Below are 23,630 nucleotides of genomic sequence, written 5' to 3'. Positions count from 1 at the left end.
AATTTAATTTTAAATGAAATAACACGGTGTTATGCACACATAATTTTGCTTACGAATATATATTTTTTACTACATTATGTATACGTTTATTTATTATAACAATGAAAAACTTGTATAATTAATTTACGGATGTTATAATTTTGACATTTACTCTTACTATTCTTTGGGTTTTATCGAAAATAATTTATTTAATAAGTTTCAAAAAATTTCGCGGCACACCGGTTGAAAATCACTCGTAGATTGTTGATTCAAATGAGCTTCCACGTTTTAAAAATTTACTAATTTATCCAGTGAATTCGAATTGCATTATACTCAAGTTGTCATACAATTGTCAAAAACTATATTTTTTTCAGTTTTCGGTGTAATCTTCGTATTCTCAAACATCGATAGATGTTTTTCATTCTTCATTTTTTCTATTTATCTTCTTGTTTACAGAGTTTACAGACATTTAATTCTAATCAAAAACATTGATTAGAATTAAACGAGCAATTATTTATTACAACATCGTCACAATACCGGGCTGCAATTTTTAATCCTATTCTTAATTTATTTAATTTAAAATATACGCTCTCTATTTCAAATTAGTAGTTTCTTTCCCCTGTACATTACACTTTTCCTGATAACAACAAAGTCGTGCCAGTCATTTAGTTAATTATTTCATTCTGGGAAAAAGTTTTGAATTAAGATCATATGACTTCCTAGACCTGAAATTCGTATACAGTTAATCGGGGCCTTCTATCCCTAAGCTTTCCATATCTGGTCTTAACTTTCATCTATCTAACCGGATTTAAGCCCGGCTCTTTCACAATTATGGGATGATGATATAATTTGGCAATGTAATTTTAAAATATTTTATTTTATATACTGTATGTTTAAATGGGATTTGCAAACAATGAATTAACTTATTTATTAATCCATTTATAATACATAGGTAAACATTTTGAACGTAACTAGCAACGCATTTTGAAAATCAAGTTTAGTAGTTGTGTTATGTTTAATTATTAAATAATAATTTTAAAACATTTTTATGATTAATAATGCATTATTAACAATTAATATTTCAATAAGTTTTTATTAATATAAGTGAAATTTTTACAAAAAATTGGGTAATTGTTTTTACTATATATCAATTTTTTTATTACTTTATAATAAATAATTACTTTCAAATGTAATAAATGTGTATTGTTTAATTTAGAAAAATGTCTTCTTGGCAATCGCAAATACATAATATCTCGGATTTAATGCAACACGTAATGCAGACTAAGAAGTTGGCCGATGTTACTTTCAGAGTAGGCCAAGAGCCGAATCAGAAGATAATCACTGCTCATAAGTTCTTAATTGCAAGCAGAAGCGACGTTTTTGAGAAAATGTTTTATGAATCTTCTTGCCCTGCAACAGAAATCCCATTGCCTGACATTAAACCGGATATTTTCGAAATAATGCTCAAGTTAGCTTTTTATTTTAATAATGTTATAGTCTGTCTATGGAAAGAATCAACTTGGATATTAACCAATGAGAATCAGCCATTGATCGCTTAGTTGTGGCAAGTGACTTCCGGTTTCTTCCTCATTTGTTAAATATCTTACCGCCATTATAAACAGTATTTTGGAATCTTCACGTTCTGGTATTGGAATACAGGGAAGTTCGCTATTTCTTGATTCTTTCCATTGACAAACTATAATAACTTGAATTGTTTTCATGTATATGACATCTAACACTTTTGCCTTGACTGTTTTAGATATATTTACACCGAGAAACTAGTAGTGAACACCTTCGACGAAGCTATTCAAACTTGTCGTTTAGCTGCTAAGTATAACGTTGTCCAATTAGTGACATTATGCAAGACCAATATAGAAAAACAACTTTGCCAGAACAACGTGTGCTTGGCTTTAGACTTAGCTATTGCTCTTAACGATAAGGATTTCGTGCAGATTTGTGAAGATATAATTTCTAAGTACAGCCAAGAAGTGTTTGAATCTGAAACTTTCTTATCATCTCCGATAGATGTGGTCAAAAGTATCATGATGCAAACTGCATTGAATATACCCAACGAACTTTATTTGTTCGAAGTTGGTTTGAAATGGGCGAAGACAAACATAATTAGAAGTCAAAACAATTCATCTCCCGAAACTATGAGAACTTTAATGAATCCTTTACTTCCATGCATTAGATTTCTTAGTATGAAGCACGAAGACATTTTTAAAAGTCCCGCGACGAGTGGTGTATTGAATAGTGAAGAAATTATGAAAATCGGAATGACTATTTCTGGATCCGAAGCTGTATCATTACCTACTTGGTGCAACCACGAAAAGAACCCCAGAAAACGTCTCTCAGTAACAACGCCAGAGGCAATTAAGAAAATTATTAGAGCAGATGATATGTCTTCACCCATTTCGTCTTACAATATTATAGAGTTGCATCATAATTGCTTGGGTGATAGCGACAGAATTAGCTCTCTGGATATCAATGAAATATTTAGTATCGAGTGCATGATATCGTTCGATGCCGATGCGATCTTATTCGGTTTTAGTTTCTGCGTTAGATACAACAGCGTTTGCAATGCAGAATTATACATGGCACAAGGAAAGGATGTTTGCCGCCCTATAAAATGTTTGGGAAACGTCAACGAGAGCTTCAATTCAACCAAACAAATTTATAATCACAGAATGGTTATTGCCGATCCGATAAAAATGAAACGGAACGAATGGTATTACGCAAAAGTTTGCACAGAAGATCCAGTGGACATATGCATCCGTTCTGTTCCGGTCATAAATACAGTTAACACCCCCGACGTAACATTCAACATAAGATACATCAACATCAAAAACGATAGTCATTTTCATCAAGTATATTACAAATGATTTCATTCAATTCTTTACACGAAAAAAAATTTATCGTTCTGTATATAAATTTCACGACATAAAATAATTTTTAAAAATTTAATTTCAAAAATTTTTTTATAATATCTGTTACTAAATTGTGGTGTGTCGCCCCTATCGCTTACTTCCCATCTGCGCTCGCGCCTCTTGTACAATTGTATTTACCGGTCGTTGCGTCACACTTCGATTTCTGCATGTAGCGATCGAACAGCAAAGACAAACATGAAGTCCATATTTAAAGAAGTTTGCGATACTTACACGAAAAGATATCTAGTGGAAGATAATGTAAGTGACGAAAACGTTAATTTTGCAGTAATGTTTTGAAAGGCGTGATCCTATTCCCCATAAAATAGATTTTATAGACGATCTATACCGGTATTTACATAAATATCCTATATTTATGTACGAAGATTACCGTTTGACTTGTAAAGTGGGCGAGCATTTATTTACAAACAGTTTTTAAGCTATAGGATTAGATTGATTGATTGATATGTATAGAAATATAAAACGATTGTCGATTACTTTGCCTACGATGATCATTTGTCATGTTTAAAAGATTCCTGTCAATTATTTAAAGTTGAAAATTTCAAAATTGAAATTATGTATTTATAAAATTCCACTTTTTATTCACTTTTTAGAGTTGTAATACAGTGAAAGCTTAACAAATTGTGGAGAAAGTAATGAAAAAAAAAACATCTCATCTGCTATGAATGTATGTGTTTATAATGTAACTCCTGTTATTAGATTTCCTCTTGTATCTTATCGTTAAGTGGTTTGTTATATTGAGTAAAGTGATATCTATTCCACTTTTGTTGACTGTATCGGCAGTTTTCGAGCTTTTTTAGTTTGTGTCGCACTATGCAAAATGGGTAAAATTTCTCTGGTGCTTGTCGTGTATGAACAATTCTTTAAATTGGTGTTTTTCGATCTTTTCTTTGTCACGGACGGGTATGGACTGAGTAATTATGTGTGACTATGAATTATACTTGTTAATTCTAAAGCTGGAACAATTATTTAGTATTTAGACTATGAATTATGTTTATTTATTAAGCTTATATATGCTTTTCTAGTAGAGTTACTGTTCATAACAAAGTATGTACAATAACTGTAGATTTACCATTTAAATGTCACTTGTAATCGACTCTTCCAGCTTTGTTATGGTCAAATATTTTTCCATGAACTGGTGAGATTTTTTTTTTGGACTGGTGTTGAAAAACACTGGTTTAAATTATGTACAGCTGTGCATTACAGCAAAAAAAAACACTTTTAAAAATCCAGCAATGAAATTTACTAAATAATAACATTTTCGATCAGTTTAACTGATCATCTTCAGTTAAGATAAAATTTCATTGCTGGATTTTTAAAGGTGTGTTTTTTTTTGTTGTAATCTATATATCCAGTTGATACAAAATATATGGATATAGCTGTGTATCATAACTGTTACCCTATAGGTCTAGCATAGCTATTAGTTGATCATGAATGTAATAATTCTTGGTACAAATTTCTTTTCACTTTTAAAATATACTTTCATAATATTTGTGACACATTTAGCTTTCTTGCAATGTACTAGTATGCCTTGGTGCATGTTTGAGAACCACTGGTCTATATACGAATGTTATCTGAATAAGATAAATCTTAAAAAGCACCAAATAGAAAATTTAAACAGTTAAAAATTAACATTTGATTAAAACTTTTAAGAATTAGTATTTAATAAACTTATTAATTGTAAAATTTAATTTAACTTTAATTTGTAAAGATTTAAAAGGATTAATTTTTTAAAATCCAGCTCTTAGTTTTTTTTTTCTGAATTACCGTAATGCTACAAAGAAAATTAAAACATTTTTTTGATAATAGTAAGTTTTATTATTTTTTAAGATTATAGTTATTAATTTTAGAAATACCAAGTTTTGCTTTTAAAAGTTTCAAACTAAATGATCAAAGTTAGGAAGTTCTGGGATGTTTTTGATCATTTATTTAATATTTTATAAGTGCAATTTATATAATTTCTAATATAAAAAAGGAACTACTTCCAAGTTGACTAATGTATTTTGGGAAAGCTTTGCTTACTGTTTATTTATTTAAGAACATGAATGAAACTAAGGAAATTGTATTAACTTGCTCAGTTTCAGTGTGTACTTTTTGTACATGTACTAAACAAACTATATTGGTTAAGTACAATTTAAGTTTTTGGAGTGACCTTTTAAATTGTTCTCTGCCATAAAAAAATTACAGTTTTATGGATTTTTAAAAGATAATCCACTTATTTTTTTCTTTTAAAGAGGAAAATTGCCAAAAAACTATTCTGGTTCAAATTTTATTTACTAATATAAAAGCATTTTGNAATTATCATTCTCTCTCTAATATATAAATATTAAAAAAACAAAAAAATCAATGATTATATTTAGGTTAATTAAAATAAACAGGATATTGATAAATAAAAATTTTAAATGCAGAAGTTTATAAATTTCTTTGTAAAGCATTTAAATTGAATGACATTTGATAAAACTGTAACTGAATATTTTAAAGTCATTTAAAATAACTAAAATTTTCAAAAATGTTTCAATAATTTAGATTTTTACATTCTTAGTAATTATAAATATTTAATTTTTGTATTATAAAATAGTAAATGTAGTCATAAAAAACTTTTTTAATAAAAAAATTGTCTTTAAATAGATCCTTTAAAGAAAAATGTCTTAACATAAAAGAAACTTTTAAATTTTTGTTTTTAAATCATTTTCACGTACAAATATTATATCTAATCATGATTTAAATTTTTCTACATTAGTTAACTTAGATATTTTAATGATTAACATGCAAAAGCTTTTTAGCTATACATTAATAAATATTGTTTCTTATAGCAAAATGAAACAACTGTTTATAATTTTATTTTTTCAATAATAATGTAAAACATGTTTTAATGGTTAACATGAAAAACCTATTAGTTATATGGGATTAAACATTGTTCTTGTAGCAAAATGAAGCAGTTAAGTAGAAAAATGAATTATGTTTCAAACTTAATCCATCTTGCTTTAAGATATGCTGAAAGATATTAAGAGATTATTTTATTTTTGTTGCAATGATAAAGTTATTGATTCAGTAATGGCATATCAATTTTCCATTAATATATTTTTTATTTTTTAAATATATAGTTAAATTTTTTATAAATATAATAATCGATATTCGAATATATTTAAATATTGATTTTAGATTTGATAAATGCTTTAATCAGAAAACAATAGAAAACAGTGTCATGTAGCTGTAGTTAATGATTGAATTTTAAAAGTAAATTGATGTCAGGAGTCATTATTCATCTGATTATCAGTTAAATGAATAATTTGAAGTAGAAAATATTAATGGAAGTTATGTGAATTTTATTTTTAAGGATCATTTACTTTTTAAGTTATTTAAAAATTATTAAAATAATATACTTTATTCAGAGCCATTAAAAAAAAGGGAGCTAGAGAATTTTCCCTTGGTCTGGAGAAGCTTAAGGACCTGTAAGGATTCCTATCCCTATAAAATTAATGTTACTTTTATTAACAGAAAATAAAATTTTTAAGACTGCTTTTTATTAATAAAGAAACATTCTGCATATTTAATTTGTTCAAAAATAAAAGGCCAAAAGGGCCCATTTTATCCACAGACTCCATACAAGTTCTTGACAGCCCTGACACTATACAATATGCATAAAAATACTGTATTTTAATATTATAATGAAATCAATAAAATTAATAAATGTATTTTCATTATTGATTAGCAAGCTAATTTATTTATTTTTATTGTAAATAAGAGGATATGAGTTTATTTTATTAAAAATCAATAAAGTACTTTACAAATATAGTAATATTTACTATTATTGCTTTAACCTTTCAGATTATTTAACAATTTATTTTTATTTAGCAATAACTATATATTTACATTATTAAACAAGAAGTAATTTTTGAAAGGTGTCTTTTTTATACCTCTATGAACAGTTATTTATTGTGACATTGTCACAATGCCAAGCTGCAATTTTTAATATATTTCATTTAAAATATATTCTTTCCATCTCAAATTAGTAGTGGCTGCCCCTATACATAATACTTTTCTTTAACAATAGAGTCGTGCAGGTCATCTATTAACTGCTTTCAGAGAAAAGTTTTAAATTGAAATAATACGACTTCCTGTTTGCATCAGAAGTTTATATATAGTTAATTGGGACCTTCTGCCCTTAATGTTTCCATATCTGTTCTTGAATTACATCTATCTAATTCCATTCTTGAGATTAAGGAAAGACAACAGATGGACAACAATGGGAATTTATATGTCTACAATTTTTTCAAATAGCAGCCCAATAAAAATTTAAATAATTTTTTAAGTTATGACTTTAGACATAAAGAAAAATTTAAGAATACATTCGATTATTTCTGCATTTTGCTGTTACTGTTCTTTAATAATTAATATATTCAGGAAAATTTCTAAATTTTAAACATAAAACTGAGTGTAAAAATTTTATTTTCATTAAGATGATATATTTTTTCTTATTTGTTTCAAAAAACTTTTTCCATATTAATTTATATCTTTTTCATTATAATATATTTCTTTATCATTACATAAAAACTTTTAGTGTATTGATTTGATAGTATGATACAAAAAAAATAAACTATAAAAAATGTTTATCATTTTTAAAGTTTAAAAATAGTAATTTTAATCTCAAATAAAAATTTATAACTAAAATTAGATAAAGTAACACTTTTTAAAATGCAGTACAGTCGACCCCTGTATAAGATCATTGATAATTCTGTTTTATATGAATTCCATGTTGTACAAGTCACTTAAATTTTACAAATACGTGAGCCGTTCACAGCCCGGCACAGGTATTTGTAAAATCTAAGTGACTCGTACAACATGGAATTCATATAAAACGGAATAATCAATGATCTTATACGGGGGTCGACTGTACTTTTTATACTTATACTGCACTTTTATGTAAAATTTAATTCTCTAACTTTAATATTTTCTACAATTGAGTTTATTATGAAATTAGAATATTACAAATATAAATTATGTAATAATGAAAAATTAAGATTGATAGTGATAATAAGTTCAGTTTTATTTTATGTATTTAAAAAAAAGAAACTAGTGCTATTAAAACTTTAACTTTTATAATTTATAAACATGATAAATAATGTAATGATCAGCAATAAGGAGATATCTTTTGAAAGTTGTTAATTTCCATTTAATTGATGTAATAGTGTTCATTATCGTTATAGAAAAGCTTTAATTAAATAGAAATATGCTTAACATTATAAACTTTTAATCAAAAACTTATGTTGTCTTTCATATTAACCTATAATAAATATAAATCTCTTGTGATTTCACAATAACAACCACACCCTATCTGTTTGAGATGAAATATATCTTTCATGTATTATGCAGAAATTAGTATCAAAAATGTTAATGAAGGTTATATAATAAACTAATGGATTGGTCTACCTATAAAAATCAATTGTTTTTATATGTCCTTTTTTTAAAGATGGAATATTACATAATATAGTAAGACATATATGATATTTAGTTTTAACAATTAATTATTACTAATATGATATGATAATTTTTAAATTTGTTAATATGTTGATTTTAATAATGGGTTAAAAAAAGAAGGAAAGATAGTTTTTAAATATTTTATAAATATAAACATCACATAACACTGATTCTTGATTAATACCAAATGATCTTGCTTGATTGTATCAGGCTATATTATGGCTACATTTAATAATTAGATAGAGTAATTTTTTGTAGTGGTAGATGATTAAGTTGCTATCAAATAATTTAATAATGATAAATACTGTAATTTAATATTTAATTTAGAAAGTTCTGGAAGAAAAGAATTGGCTATATTCAAAAGTAACCAGTATGGTTATTTCTAAATTGTTAATAGCTCTTAAGGTGAAGATCAGACTGACTGACTGGTAGTGTAACTGGCAACATGTCCGCAATATAAGCAGGAGTTGCAGATTTGAGTCCTGCTCAGGGCCAATTCTTTTCTTCCAGAACTTTCTAAATTAAATATTAAATATAAATTTTTTATAATTAGATTTATTATGAGATGGTAACTTACTTGCCTATCTCTAAGAAAAATTACTGTGTATCTAATTATTAAATGTAGCCGTTTAATAAATCCATTGATAAATCACTCGTTTGGTTTTTCCTAACATATGCAATATAACGAGTACCATTGTACTGACAATTGTGATTGAACTCTTTTTTATAAATATAATTCAACAAGATCTGATAAAGTTGAAAAAACATATATTAGTGATGAGTTTGGAAATATATTTTTATATTTAATGTATATAATAATATATTATTTTCTTAGTGCTAAATTAATCAATTTACCTTTAATAGTGGATGAAGTTGCAGGAATACCAATGCTTTGACCTAGTTAACAGTCCATCTTTAGGTGTGGAAAGATGAAAGATTCATCATTCATCTATCATCTTCCTTCAACTTCACTCAATCATTTGTAAACATTGCATTAATTAATTCAGGAGATTATTTAGGAGTGCATAATATGTCTAATTGCACAAACAAGGTTTGAAGGAAATTAAAGCTGTTCTTGGGAAATTTACAGTAGTAAAATAATAAGGCAATAGCAACAGAAGTGGTAAAAAGGAAATGTCTTGACTAATACTATAGACATTAATTGGAGATATTTGCCAAAATGCAGGGATCTTGTGTTTTAAAAATAAGATATTGGAACATTGTTTGTTTTGTTTCTGGTCAATTCAGTAACTTGTAATATATCTGTTTAGTTATGCACTTGCAGTATGGAGAAGTTGGTCTTGGTTACAGGACTATGGTTTCAATTTTCATGAAAAACTGAGAACAAAACAGAGCTTAAAAGAAAGTACCCAAAGAAAAGCAAATCCATTTTTATTCTGAAACTTTTCAACACTATTTAATTGGTGAAATTGTTTGTCAACTTGAATTAAAATGAAATGTTTACTCATTTACCCACACAGAAATTTCCAAATTAATAGNCAAGATGTGGTTCATGAATGCTTGTATCCTGAACATGAGAAACAGGTTCAAACTAAATAATATAGTGACAAATATTTTTCAATCTAATAAAGCAAAATATTTTATTTTTTGTAATTATCTCTAATACTACTAAAACTGTGTTTTAAGCAAAAATTTTTTAAATATTTAATTATTTCTTGGAAAATGTTCATTTAACCACTTTTTATATCCAATTTTTTTCAGATAATTTCTGAATATTTGCAAATGAAGTTATCTTTTAAATATATATTTTGCAACATTTTTTTTATATATTAACATATATAATAAAGTAATTAAAGTGTTTTAATTATAATTATCCAAGTGCATTAAAACACAGTTTAATAACTTACTTGACTAACTCCTACTGCTTTAGCTGTACATATACTATCAGGAACAGACATTCCGACTTCTGTTCCCTTAAAATGATGACCTCTGTAATTATTTAAATTAAAATTATGATGAAAATCAAAATAAAATATCAATATAATGTACTTTTAAAACAATAAATCCTTGTTTAGTATCTTAACTATTGAATGTATCAATTTTTATGTTAATGCACATAAAAAATTATTGCATTTTCAAAAAATACAATAATGATAAAGCCAGTCAAAAATTCTAAAAAGTTATCTTTTTGTGTGTCTTAAATAATTTTTGAAAAGAAAAAAATTGCTTGACCATTGCCATTGTAAAAGAAATTTGCAATGGACTAAAATGTCTGTTATTTAGCTCCTTGCAATAAAATTAGGTCACTAATTGACCTCAATTTTATTTCCATTAATTAATGTATTACTTTAAGTTTTATGAATTGTATATGCTATCCTATTATTATAATATATGCTTAAATTAAAGCATTTTAATTTAAAAAAATCTTTAAGTTAATTTATCACTTTAGTATTGCATGGAAAGTTATAGATAGGACAGTTTAGTTATTTATATGATTTAATCTGAAATTTCAAAACTACATAGTAATAATTATTAATTTGTTCATAAAATGTTTTATTTTGTGTGCTAATTTGGAATACTTTTTGGGAAAATTTTTTGGTCCTAAAAATATTCCACAGTCCTGAGATTAACTATGGTGGCTAGTTTATCCTTTTCTTAGTTTCAAGTCTTTCTATTCAACAGAAATAATAGTTACTTTTATCAGTGGCTCTTAAACTTTTCTCTAGCTGTAGCCTCCTAAGAACAACTGATAATTTGCACTCTACTGTGTACAGTATACCCTGTGACATCCGACTCCTGTTCCATTGAATTTTCTTCTATGCATTATTTATTTCTACCACATAATCATTTTTTGTTTTTAATTTTTTCATATTATATATTATCATCATATTGCACCTAAAGCAATTTTATGTAACGAAAATGTTGCTTTTGTTTCTGGTTCCCATGGCCATCCCTTAGCCCCCTGCTTTAAAAGCTCTGATTACTGTAGATCAACATTTTCCAACCTGGATAATATGTGAACTACTTCCAAAAGGTACACATAAAGTGTAAAGACTGCCAAATGTAATTTAAATCAGCAATATTTTTTAATTTGATAGACACTTATACCTGGGCAATTCAAAATTTTCTAGAATTAAGTCCATAAAAGCTGCTAACTGTAATTTTTTATAGACTATTTTTTTGTTTTTCTGAAGGTCTGAGTTCAATTTTTTCATTTTTTATTTTTCTATCAGTCAACCTCATGTCTGTATTACTAAATTAAGTGATGTAGTACTTTAAATTGCAAATTTAACAATTATAAGTTAGTGATTATGAGACAACCATTGAAAATATTTGACATTCTTGAATTAGTTTTAATTTCTGGATGTTTAGGTATATATGAATTTTCTATTTTTATGAAAAGCTAAATGGACTGAAAACGTTTGAAAACTACTAATCTAGATATACTGTATATAATTCTTATTTATAATCTGTACACTGAAATCATTCTTTTAAAAATATTTGGAATAAACATACAACAAATGAGCAATTATTTATTGTTACATTGTCATAATGCAGAGCTGCAATTTTTGATCATATTTTTTTTATTTAATTTAAAATATGTGCTTTCCACTTTAAATTAGTGGTGTTTTCCCCTGTACATCATACTTTTCCTGTTAGCAATAGTCATGCCAGTTATCTATTAACTCCTTTCAGGGGAAAAGTTTTGAATTGAAATAACGTGACTTCTGGTTTGCATTGTAAATTTGTATATAGTTAATCATGACCTCCTGTCTGTAAGCTTTCCATATCTGGTCTCATCTTTCATCTATCTAGCTCCATTCTCAAGTTTAATTAAGGAAAGATGGATGGATAGATGACAGTGGGAATTTATAGGTCTACAATTTTTTCAAATTGCAGCCCAAAAGCTGAAAATTCAACACAAAACTAAAGATTTTGTGCTGAATTTTCAGTTTTTTGTTGTATGTTTATCATTATTTTCTAGTTATTTGAGACAGTATATCTGGAATATATTGATATAATATATAATATCAATATGGATATATAATAAACATTGCAAATATGAATTTAATTTATTGTTATACTTTCAAGATCCTTTAAAAAATGCAGCAATGAGTTGAGTTCCTGGTAAAAACATTGACATATTAGCACAAAATTAAAATTGTCTGTGGTACCATCTGTTATGAGATTTTGCTAAAAAATAATTTATTATTGAGCTATTATTATGCTATAATTAATAATTAGAAATGAATAATTTCTAATTATTAATTATAGCATAATAATAGCTCAATTAATTACAGCAAGAATTTGGATTAGTATAAATATATTGGTCTTCAGGATGTTGATATAAATATCATATTTATTGGCTACACACACTACTACTATTAATAATTTATTTCTTAATTAATTATTAATATGTTTAGATCACTATTATAAATAAATAATTAGAAATTAATTATTAATAGCAGCGGTAAAAGAGCCCAATTCAATATGGTGATCAATTGGCTTCTTTTTAAGGAACATCAGGCTTTGAGATGTTCTTAGATCCAATTTTAAGTAATAAAATAATTAAAATGAAGTAAAGTTTGTGTAGTAGTATTAATGTATTAGTTTAGGAGAAAAACAAAGCAATCTATGATTAGTTAAATTGGAGCCAGGTGCAGTCAAGTCATAAAATCATTTGCCATGGTATGTGAACAACAGCGAGTAAACAAAGGAGAGAATGACCACCCACATTTGGGTCAGCATGAATGTAAAGGAAAGTTCCATGTGCAACCATCCTTCTGATTGGTTGGAAGTTGGCTCCCAATAAACCTTTAAATAGGGAGAGAAGACTGGGGAAAATGGGTGGAGGGTAAGGCTCACTACTGATAACACTTAGATCTCAGATACTTGGCAAGCCTGCTGATGATACGGAGAGAGGCTACACTCCTTTGGAAGGGATGTTTAGGATGGCGAGGTCTGTGATCAGACAAAAGTGCAGATAAAACCTTAAACAATACAGAAATTATTGAATGGACATCCCTGATTATTCCAACTTGTCCTTGGTTGTTGTTGTGTCAATCTTTATGGTGAGGTACCTTGATAAACTGTATTCTTTTGTAAATAAACTATATATATTGAACAAGTTGAATGTAGAGTTGTATTTTCTATGAACCTATTGTACATCTGGAATATCTTGGGCCATGCTACTCAGGAAAGCTGCTTGAGGAGACCGAGGACAGAGACTAGGAATCTTCACTTAGTAATTTTTTGATTTAGATAAAATCATCACATTTAGAATCTTCAAGATTTGATTGTGCATTTGTAAATATTTAATGTTTAATTTTATTCAATTTATTTCTGTACTGAATTTTGAATTCATTGCAGAAATACTTTGTAGATATTGGCTTTCTGCAATTTAAAATCATTATACCATTATTGTTTACTAATATATTCTTAAAAATGCTGCTTAACGTATTTTGCCAGTTTTTGTTTGTGTGAAAATTCTCAAACATTCTTTACTATCAATACCTTAAAAATGTAGAGTGGATGTCACGCCAACAATTTTACTGATTTAAGAGAAAAATTCACATAAAAAGGCATTAAAGAACATTTTTAAAAACGTTTTAATATTTTGTGAGTGCTTTCGACAAATTTATAAATGTCATCTTCAGGCAGAACCATGTTAATAATTTGTTTAATCTAATAATTAAAAACTATTATTATTTCATTCAGAATATTAATAAGTAAGAAATAATTTTACTAGTACTTTTGAGCTTATAAAATTATTTGTAAAGTTCAAAAAGATGTTAAATGCTAATTATCTATCTAATAGTGACGAAAATTGCAAAACTAAAATGCCAGTGTTTTTTTGGATAAGGGAGAATGTATAATCGAATATCAAAAATATTACAAAATGAATTGGAAGCTTAACTATAAACTTTTATAACCATTACTAAAGGTCACTTGATTTGAAAGTAATTCTGTTTCATTTATATCGTATGGTTTTCAATCATTTCATTTTGATAGATCCAAAACAAAAAAAAAATAAAATAATAATAATAGGGAAAATTAAAGTTAATAATGGGAAAGTTTATTGATATTTGTAACTATGTGATCTGTAGATTATATGCTTATAATAAACATTGATTAAAAGCTGAATTACAAAAATAGATACGGATTATACATAAAAGTCGATTAATTGATCCAAATATACGTTTAATGCATCTATCATCTGTCACACTTGCTTTGAAGTTAGATTGCATTAAATCCAAGTGTTAGTTTTTTGAAATACGAAGCAATAAAACAGTGTTCAGTAAAGCCACTAAAGCAGTTTTTTCTTTTTTTTTAATTGTAATTAATCAAGTATTATATGTATATTTCAAAAGAATTATAATTTTAATACTGTTTTATTTCTTAAGTTTATTCATAATTTTGTGTAAATGTATATTTTAGAAAAGTTAAAAAAAATTCTGTTTGATATTTCAAAATCAAAAAATTGTTTTCCTTAAAGGAATAATAATAAGCTGATTTTTTTTCCACAGAAGTGTGTTTTATCTTTAGAACTTGTAAATTTATTTATGATCCATGATCAGACATGAGAAGTAAAATGTGTTTTTAATTCTCAAGATATTTTAAAAATTATTTCCTATAACTATTAAATAAACTTACAATAATGAAAAAATCAATATATAGTAATTTATTTATAATTGGTTTAGTTTTCAAACTGATAGTAGCAGTTATTATTGATATGTAAATTTTCTTTTAATTATTTACTAAATGACATTTTTCTTTTTAATTAACTGAATTTTTTAATTTCAGTTTCAATTTTCTGTTTAATATTTACATTCTTAGTGTTTAATTTTAATTGTCAATCAAAACTTAATGATTGTAAACAATAATTAGATGAGTTTTTCAGTTAACTATTTAATTATTGGTTAGTAAAATGTGATTGGTAATGGCTGATACTGATTATCAGTACATATATCTTCTTAATGTGATGGTATGCTACATCTATCTATATTTATTTTTAGGCTGAATTACCTTTAATGACAAGATATTCAGTTCTAGTTCAAGTGAAAGCATGTGCATTATCTGAAGTGGATGACAAAGTAAGTTTACATTTTATAAAATAGAAATTTAAAAATTTTTTATTTAAATGTATGCAAATTTTAGTTAGTTAATTCACAAAACTGCTAAATTTAGATAACCAAAATAATAAACATTTTCAGCCTAATTTAGATCACTCTAACCCTTCAACACAAAAAAATAGAATATTTTTTACCATTGGTGACTTGTGATAAGCACTGCAGAATTGCAACACTTCAAAGGAAAAAATAAAATCACAAAATAATGTTTCAATTTTCATATCAGTAATTGTATAAATTACTATGAAATAAAAAGTACAAACTTAAAAGTAATGTTTTTATTAAAACTATCAATAATAAAAACAGTAACAGAAAGAAAAATGATTTTATTAGGGCAGTTATCTGTCTCCTGTGACAGCATTGTTAAACATTTAGTGCCATCTCTTATACCTCCCACCCAACATTACTATTTGTTTGGTCACTGCATTTTGTGATTCACTGAAATGCTTGAGATAGCACTGCACTGTTTAGCAGTGTTTCCTGCCATGCAGCACCTGGCTGCATGGCAGGAATTAGTTAATGAATCAGAGCAAATGTGCAGAGTACTCTATGATCTGTAAACATCAACTATATATATAGTTAATTTGTATAAGTATGGCGTGAAAACTTAAAACATATTGAACTCATTTTGCTATCAAGTGAGTAAGTGAATATATTTAATTATTGATTTAGTGAACGTCTCTTCAATCCAAAAAAATCTTTCCGGCAGACTACCTCACAGCCAATTCAGGTTATAAACTCCTTTTATTGTTTTTTACAGGTGCATTTCGAGCTAGGTTAATTTACTAGCTCCTCCTCAGTGCTTAAGAGTTCCATGAGTTTCATATGATCTAATTTTCACACTTATACGGTACTTTTAGTCCCGTTTACAATATTTTTACTATCTTATAAAATTACTCAAAGGGCTTGTATTGTTATATTGTAAAAATGGCACTGGTTGCTACTGATTTCTTTCTAATTAAATTACTTTAAGAACTTGTATCTTGTTACATCATAAAAATGTACTGCTTGTTACAAGATTTCTTTCCAATTAAAAGCATATTATCTTTCAGAAATTTTGACAGTATACATTATACAACTTTTTTAAAAAACTATTAAGAATACAACAAAATTTTTTACGTGACAATGTATAATCACTATGAACATCATAAAGTTCTTAAAGTAATTTAATTAGAAAGAAATCAGTAGCAACCAGTGCCATTTTTACAATACAACGGTACAAGCCCTTTGAGTAATTTTATAAGATAGTAAAAATATTGTAAACGGGACTAAAAGTACCGTATAAGTGTGAAAATTAGATCATATGAAACTCATGGAACTTTTAAGCACTGAGGAGGAGCTAGTAAATTAACCTAGCTCGAAATGCACCTGTAAAAAATAATAAAAGGAGTTTATAACCTGAATTGGCTGTGAGGTAGTCTGCCGGAAAGATTTTTTCGGATTGAAGAGACGTTCACTAAATCAACATATAAAACAGCTAAACCATCAGAAAATTCAGAATATTTAATTATATTTCATAATTATCATTTCATATATTTAATCAAGATTAATACTCATAATATGTCACTTCTTCATTATGATATATGTGCCACTCCTTTCAAACTCTTCCCTACTTTGTGATTCTTTTGTTTTGTCACACTTTTGATATATGCATGTATTTATCTTTGGTGCCAAATTATTTAATAAGTGTCATAAGATTTTCTGAGAAAAATGTTAATAATAAAATATTTTATTTTTTATTAAGAAATATGAATTTAATATTTGGATAGTAAAATTCTGTGGATTTTATGAAACTTTTACATGATTCTAAATAAAAATAAGTGTAGATGTTTTAGTTTTGATGAAAACTATGAAATAGATGATAGATTTTTTTTATATTTAAAGAATTATAACAAATTGTGATACTTAATTTTTTCAGGTCTTACAAGTATTATACAGAGATTCAAAAATAGTGAAATATCCAGTAGGACAGGATATATCTGGAATTGTTCGTGAAGTTGGTAATGCAGTCACAACACTGAAGCCGGGTGATGAAGTCGTAGGTTTGTATATCTGAAACTCTGAAAATATAATTGAATATTAATGAATAGAAATTTTTAATGTGAAAATTATGCAAATCCATTCTAATTTTAATCTCTAATTCCTAAGTTGTAATTAATTATTTAAGAATTAAAATAGTAATATTGCTGTTTTAAAAATCAGTAATTTAATTGCTTCATTGTAACTTGTAGTTTATTTGGCTTATTTCTTTTCTACATTGACTTATATTCTTGAAAAAAATAGTGAATGAATGACATTTAGTTAAAGTAAAAATGTTGATTTAATAGATTTTTTTTTAAATTTTTGGCATAACCTTTTAAATCTGTTGATCTGATTATAAATTTAATTTTATCTAATTTAATATATTCAGTCTTTTTTAAAAAATATATAAATAAATGCAATTTGTGTATTTTAGTTACTGTTTACTTATTAAATGTAATTATTTGAAAAACTAAATTTAAGACGTTAGGTGCCATCTTTTATCTAAATTAATAATTTATTAATTATAATTATTAATTTTGATAAAAGAAGGCACCTAATATGTATCTCTAGTACAAAATTACTTAATATCTAATCATTAATATTAGCAAATTTATAACCCAATTAATTAAAACAATCATTTGGTTGAGTATTGCAGAAATTCCTATACCTTTTGTAAGATTGGCATTTTTCTCAAAGAGGCTTCTTTTATGAATGCTGTGTAGACAAAATAACGATTAAATTCTTAAATTCATTAAAAACCTACTAATGTGAGATAGGAATAAGGACTTATCACACTATTCTTGAAACCTGTGAACATTAGGTAATACTTTTAAGTCCAGCCTGAAAGATGTTTGAACCAACTTGCTTGGTGATTGTGATATAAAATAAACATATATTAGCACAGGAAAACACCAGTGAAAGTATTTGACCTGAAAGACAAAAGCTGCAACAAAATGAGTAATTTTTCTCACTTACATCATTCTGTCTCACAGTCAACTTTCCGTCATGTAGAAAACATGCAGGCTATATCCCTCACTTTTGTTGCCCTCAGTTTCCAATCTTGGATCTTTACCACATTATGTGTCTAAACAAATTCTGATTTGCAGAATACTAGCATGTCAGATTATCATCAGACAATTTTAAATTATTGACTTCTTTTCAGATGGTGCTGGATTATCAAATTTTAAATTAATGAACTTCTTCCATACAATTTTATTATTAACTAAAATGAAAGATTTATAGTTTGAATAGAATTATTTAATACTATTGTTGATATTATAAAACTAATGTTTCCCAAGACATATAATCCATGGAAAAATTAAAATGCAAAATAGCAAAAAGTAATAAATTCCAAATTGAAATAAATGTGTTGTTTTTAAAACTTTGCTCCTCTTTTATTTAAGAATATAATAAACTGCTCATCTTTTTTTCAAAGAAAATAATAAAAAGTTACCAAAAGCAGCTCAAATTATTAAATAAGTTAAAGTTCACATTAACTCAGGCATGGGCACCTTTCTGCAATAAAGGTCCATATGACACTGTTTTGATGTGAGATTGGATTAAAACAATAAAATCTAATTACTGTATATCTGCACAGATAAGATGAAGTATAAATTTTTGTCAAAGTTTTATAATTTTAGCATATATCTGTCCTATAAGACAACCTATCCTGTCCTATAAGACGAAAACTATCAATGATCTATGAATTTAGTTTAGATCAGCGATCATCATCTGGAGTCATCTGGATAATAACACTGTATAGTGTATACAGAATTATTTTCTTGCATCTGGCAGCACTACCTTGCTATTGTTGCAAACATTTGCACTGATTCAGGCATTCAAGTGACCTTGACTATTCATAAAACCATCGTATGTGCTATTCTATTTTGTGGACATACCCTACTCTCAACTAGTAAATAATTACAGTTTGTCCACTTTTTTATAATGGTTTTAATTTATATAAATTTCATCTAATTTTTTTTTTTTTGTATCTGTCCTATAAAATGAACTCTGATTTTGGGGACCTTTTTTATGATTCAACTNTTTCTTGCATCTGGCAGCACTACCTTGCTATTGTTGCAAACATTTGCACTGATTCAGGCATTCAGGTGACCTTGACTATTCATAAAACCATCGTATGTGCTATTCTATTTTGTGGACATACCCTACTCTCAACTAGTATGAACATACCCTACTCTCTACTAATAAATAATTATGGTTTGATCGTTTTTTTCATCTAATTTTTTTTTTTTTGTATCTGTCCTATAAAATGAACTCTGATTTTGGGGACCTTTTTTATGATTCAACTGTCGTCTTATCTGCGCAGACATACAATATATTCATGATTGTAATATAAGCTATATAATGCATAATTATTGGAATAGTTATCAGAATTAGAAATAATTTACTTATTTGAAGATTAAATGTTTCATTCATCAAAATTTTAAATTTATATAATAGAAATTATGTTTTATTTACAATTACAAATTTTTTTAGGAATTGTTCCTCTTGATTATGGATTATCTGGATGTACTGAATATGTTGTGCTACATGAATTTGATGTCAGTAAGTATCTGTGCTAATAAAATGTTAGACCATCCATGACCCATTGGGTCACTTACTACTTAAAATTTATAAAGAATAGAAGCACTTTATTGGATAATAGGAGCACTTTATTGATGTATAATGCCTTCACATATCTTGCTTTACAGTAATACCTCGACTTACGCTACCCCGACTTACGTGAACCCGGAGTTATTTTCAAATCTCGTTGATGCGTCTTTTGTTTGAGCGCAACACAGCTCTTGATTACTAACCCCCCCCCACGCTATTGTTCAGCTTACATGTTCGGATGTGTCATGCGGAATCGACACGTAGCTACAATTTATTTTGTGTTATTTATTTCTGTGTTTGTTATATCTACGGAGACTTGAGAGACTCTATGTGGTGATTTCTTGTAACCGTGGATGAATCAAAAGACGAGATAAGATTAACAAGGACATTTATTAGCTTACATACATCTGACTTGGATTTTACACAAATTGCGAAATTATACCCCAACTTACGTGAATTCGACTTACGCGGTTATCACTCGGTCCCACCTATCGCGTAAGTTCGGGGTATCACTGTATAAGTTTTCTCTTGTAATAAACCTTGGATCATCTCAGACTCAAACCTCAGTCCAATAGGACAGGAATCTGAATTAGCAGCTCGCAAGCCGCATGCGGCTCTTCGGACATAAACTCCAATTTCATTTCACTTCATTTCACCGCAGCCTTATAACTTATGAGTTTATGAGATAGAGCCGCTGAACAAACTTCGACTTGTTCTCCTTCCGCACATGACCACACTTGCGTTGATCAATATGAGTCGCATAAGAGTGGTAGCATTTGAAGCATATCTATATATATAACCCATCGAACGCGTGTCCATCCATCCGTGTAACGTTATGCCGAAAACGGCCACTAGAGGCGCCCCTGTCGTGTGTCGTATTTTGCACATTTAAATTAACATGCGGCTCTCTGGTACTTTTGTTATCCTGTTTTCATGACAATTTGGCTCTTCTCACTTGACAAACTGCCGACCCCTACCATAGGACAATGTAAGATCTGATGCTTTAACTTATGGTGTGGTGAGCCATTTTGAAACATACATCAAGTGGCACTATATGAATTCATAACATGCACATTGGAGATAACACTTGTACTCAGCTATTATTATTTGTTTTTATATTTTTATTATTATTTTTATATATGTTTTACACACATATCTATATTTTCATCTATTCATAACTTTAAAGGACCTGCTATTAATATTTGAAATACTTATGTTAGAATGTTTTAGAAATTTTTGTTCTATTTGAAATCAACCGACATTCAATTTGTATTTTTTCCCGAGGAAGGTTGATAAAATAAAGGTGTGTATCAGTCAAAGGGTTTAGAAGTGTATAGAAGACAGACAAACAGTCATTTTATTTTATATTCATAATAATAAATATTATAATAAGTATTATAATCTATCTTGCATTATCTACCTAAGTTATAACTAAATTTTTAGTTATGTACTACTATACCCGTGACCTCCACTGGGTTGTCTATGTCTAGTAAGCAAAAGTTATAGAGAATGCAAAATAATTTCAATATTGCATTGAAATTAACCCAGCAGATGATTTAAGTGTAGTTATAAGACAGTAATCGACAACTTTAAAAAGTGATGTCATACAGAATGATGTCACTGGCAGAAAACACAGCAATAACTTGATAATCCATGTCCTGATTTTAACAAAACTTGTTTTAGTTTGTTTCTGTTCTCATTTGGGGTATAGAATTTTAAAAATGTGGTGGTGTTTTGTGCTGTTTTTTCTATATTTAATTATAATCAACCAACCAATCAATCTCACTTGTTACATTTTTAGTAGTACAGTAGTCATGGAAACATGACTCTTGATAACTCAATATTCTGTAAAACTTGTCATGTTGTCGATAAAAATGCATATACTCTAATTTTTACTTGTATAAGTTAACACTAGGATCAAATTAGCTATCATTGTTCACTGGCAACGGTTGATAATAGCATCAATTCCAAGTGTTAATAAAAAATATGACTCTTTTTCAAAAGTGCTACTGCAAAAGGCTACAACATAAATGTCACTGACTCAAAAGCAGCCACTGAATAGCCAATATCTTTTAAATTAAAATTTAACTGAAAATAAAAATAGCCATGGTTGGTATGTTGTTAATATGTATATGAATTTGCACATGTAATACCTTTACAAAAATTCTATTTAGACTAGAATCATTGCTATCTATAAAACTTGTCATTTTTGATAACTCCTCACCTTCTCAGTTCACATTAAGTTGAATTTGTGGAACTCTATATATAAATTATGGTTAATTTTAAAATTAATTAAAATAAGAATTTAAAATATCAGAATACATGTTTATATATTTATAAAAACTAATAGTATTTTTCAACATAAGTTCTGATTTGTAAATGGATTACAGATTTATGAATTCATTACTATTTTTTGAATATACAGGGTGTGGCGTAAAGAATGGATAATATGTTACCTTTGGATAGGGGACATCATGACTGTTCAGAAAATTAAACATTGTGTTTAGTAAAAGTGTCATAGTTTTTGAGGTATTGGACATTTTCTATTTTTTTGGAAAATGAACTCCCTCGTTCACATTTTTCAATGTCATGGTCACAAATCAAGGATTTTTTCCAGTCTGCTTTTGAATACTATCTTGGATACATGTTCTATCAAATGTAAACTGCCATTTTAGTGTCATAGACTTGGTTTTTTTAGAACAAAAAATAATTCAAAATTTTTGTTTATTTTTATTTTGTACTTTTTTAAGGTTACAGTACTTTTTTTACACCAAAAAAAAACAAAACAAAAATTTTGAATTATTTTTTGTTCTAAAAATGATTCAAATATTTAATATGAGGAGTTGAGGAGTGTTTATTCATCTAATATGTTTATCATGATATTAGATGAATAAACACTCCTCCCATTAAAATCAAAAACAGAACAGAAAACAATAATAGAATAGCTTTGTCTAACACTTGTGCATTACTTCTGACATATTTTCTATTTCCAATTAAAAGAAAATGTGGATAAATTTCTACATTCCATGTTTCATATATCATAATTAATTGCACTGTTAATTATGGATATTAATAAAATATGGAGCTAATTCTAATAATACTAATAAATTTAATTTTTTTAATGTTTATTAAAACAGTTAAATGTTACCTTCATTTTTTTTTATAAAAATATTTTCAAATTTTACTTTAAATATATTTAATTCAAATACAGTGGTACCTCAGGATACGAAATTAATCTGTTCCGAAACTGAGATTGTATCATGAAAATGTTGTAAGGTGAATCATTTTTTCCCATATGATTACACGTAAAATCAAATAATTCGTTCCAACATGAAAAACACACTCAAATTAAAGCTAAGTAGTACATTAAAAAAATAACTATAGTAAGGAAAACACTGAAAAATGCATTTTGTAGTTGTAAATGTATAAATAACCATAATAGAATAATAATTGATTAAAAAAAATGTAGTTTTATTTGCACTTTATCTTTGAGGATAGACGA

General features: G+C 27.3%; 2 protein-coding genes across 4 annotated transcripts in view; both read left to right on the top strand.

Annotated features, from left to right (window-relative positions):
* The first annotated feature begins 1,029 nt into the window (after positions 1-1,029).
* Positions 1,030-2,913, top strand: LOC111621994 (BTB/POZ domain-containing protein 3-like). Of its 3 annotated transcripts, none has more exons than XM_023364287.1 (3): positions 1,030-1,079; positions 1,196-1,447; positions 1,739-2,913. In XM_023364287.1, the coding sequence occupies exons 2-3, from the start codon at positions 1,200-1,202 to the stop codon at positions 2,859-2,861; spliced, it is 1,371 nt and encodes a 456-aa protein (XP_023220055.1). In that variant the 5' UTR covers positions 1,030-1,079; positions 1,196-1,199; the 3' UTR covers positions 2,862-2,913. The 3 variants fall into 3 exon arrangements, with proteins under 3 accessions (XP_023220055.1, XP_023220053.1, XP_023220054.1); XM_023364285.1 differs by having other exon boundaries at positions 1,050-1,106; XM_023364286.1 differs by having other exon boundaries at positions 1,068-1,121.
* Positions 2,914-3,008: 95 nt separating this feature from the next.
* LOC111622010 (quinone oxidoreductase-like protein 1) overlaps positions 3,009-23,630 on the top strand; it is a 45,843-nt gene continuing 25,221 nt past the window's right edge. Inside the window, exons 1-4 of the mRNA XM_023364312.1 lie at positions 3,009-3,164; positions 15,380-15,457; positions 17,412-17,535; positions 20,012-20,090. Of these exons, the coding sequence (XP_023220080.1) occupies positions 3,102-3,164; positions 15,380-15,457; positions 17,412-17,535; positions 20,012-20,090 (344 nt within the window). The 5' untranslated portion in view covers positions 3,009-3,101. The remainder of the gene's footprint in view (positions 3,165-15,379; positions 15,458-17,411; positions 17,536-20,011; positions 20,091-23,630) is intronic.

This window comes from Centruroides sculpturatus, unplaced genomic scaffold (genome assembly GCF_000671375.1).
Source record: "Centruroides sculpturatus isolate CEXI.00-Female unplaced genomic scaffold, Cexi_2.0 scaffold268, whole genome shotgun sequence".
In the NCBI taxonomy this organism is placed as follows: Eukaryota; Metazoa; Arthropoda; class Arachnida; order Scorpiones; family Buthidae; genus Centruroides; species Centruroides sculpturatus.
This window is presented reverse-complemented; position numbering and strand designations above follow the sequence as displayed.

Excerpts from the sequence above, each read along its gene's own strand:
- LOC111621994 (XM_023364287.1), top strand. The coding sequence starts at position 1,200 with ATGTCTTCTTGGCAATCGCAAATACATAATATCTCGGATTTAATGCAA. Across the intron at positions 1,448-1,738 it reads ATTTTCGAAATAATGCTCAA|ATATATTTACACCGAGAAAC; the intron begins GTTAGCTTTTTA and ends TGACTGTTTTAG.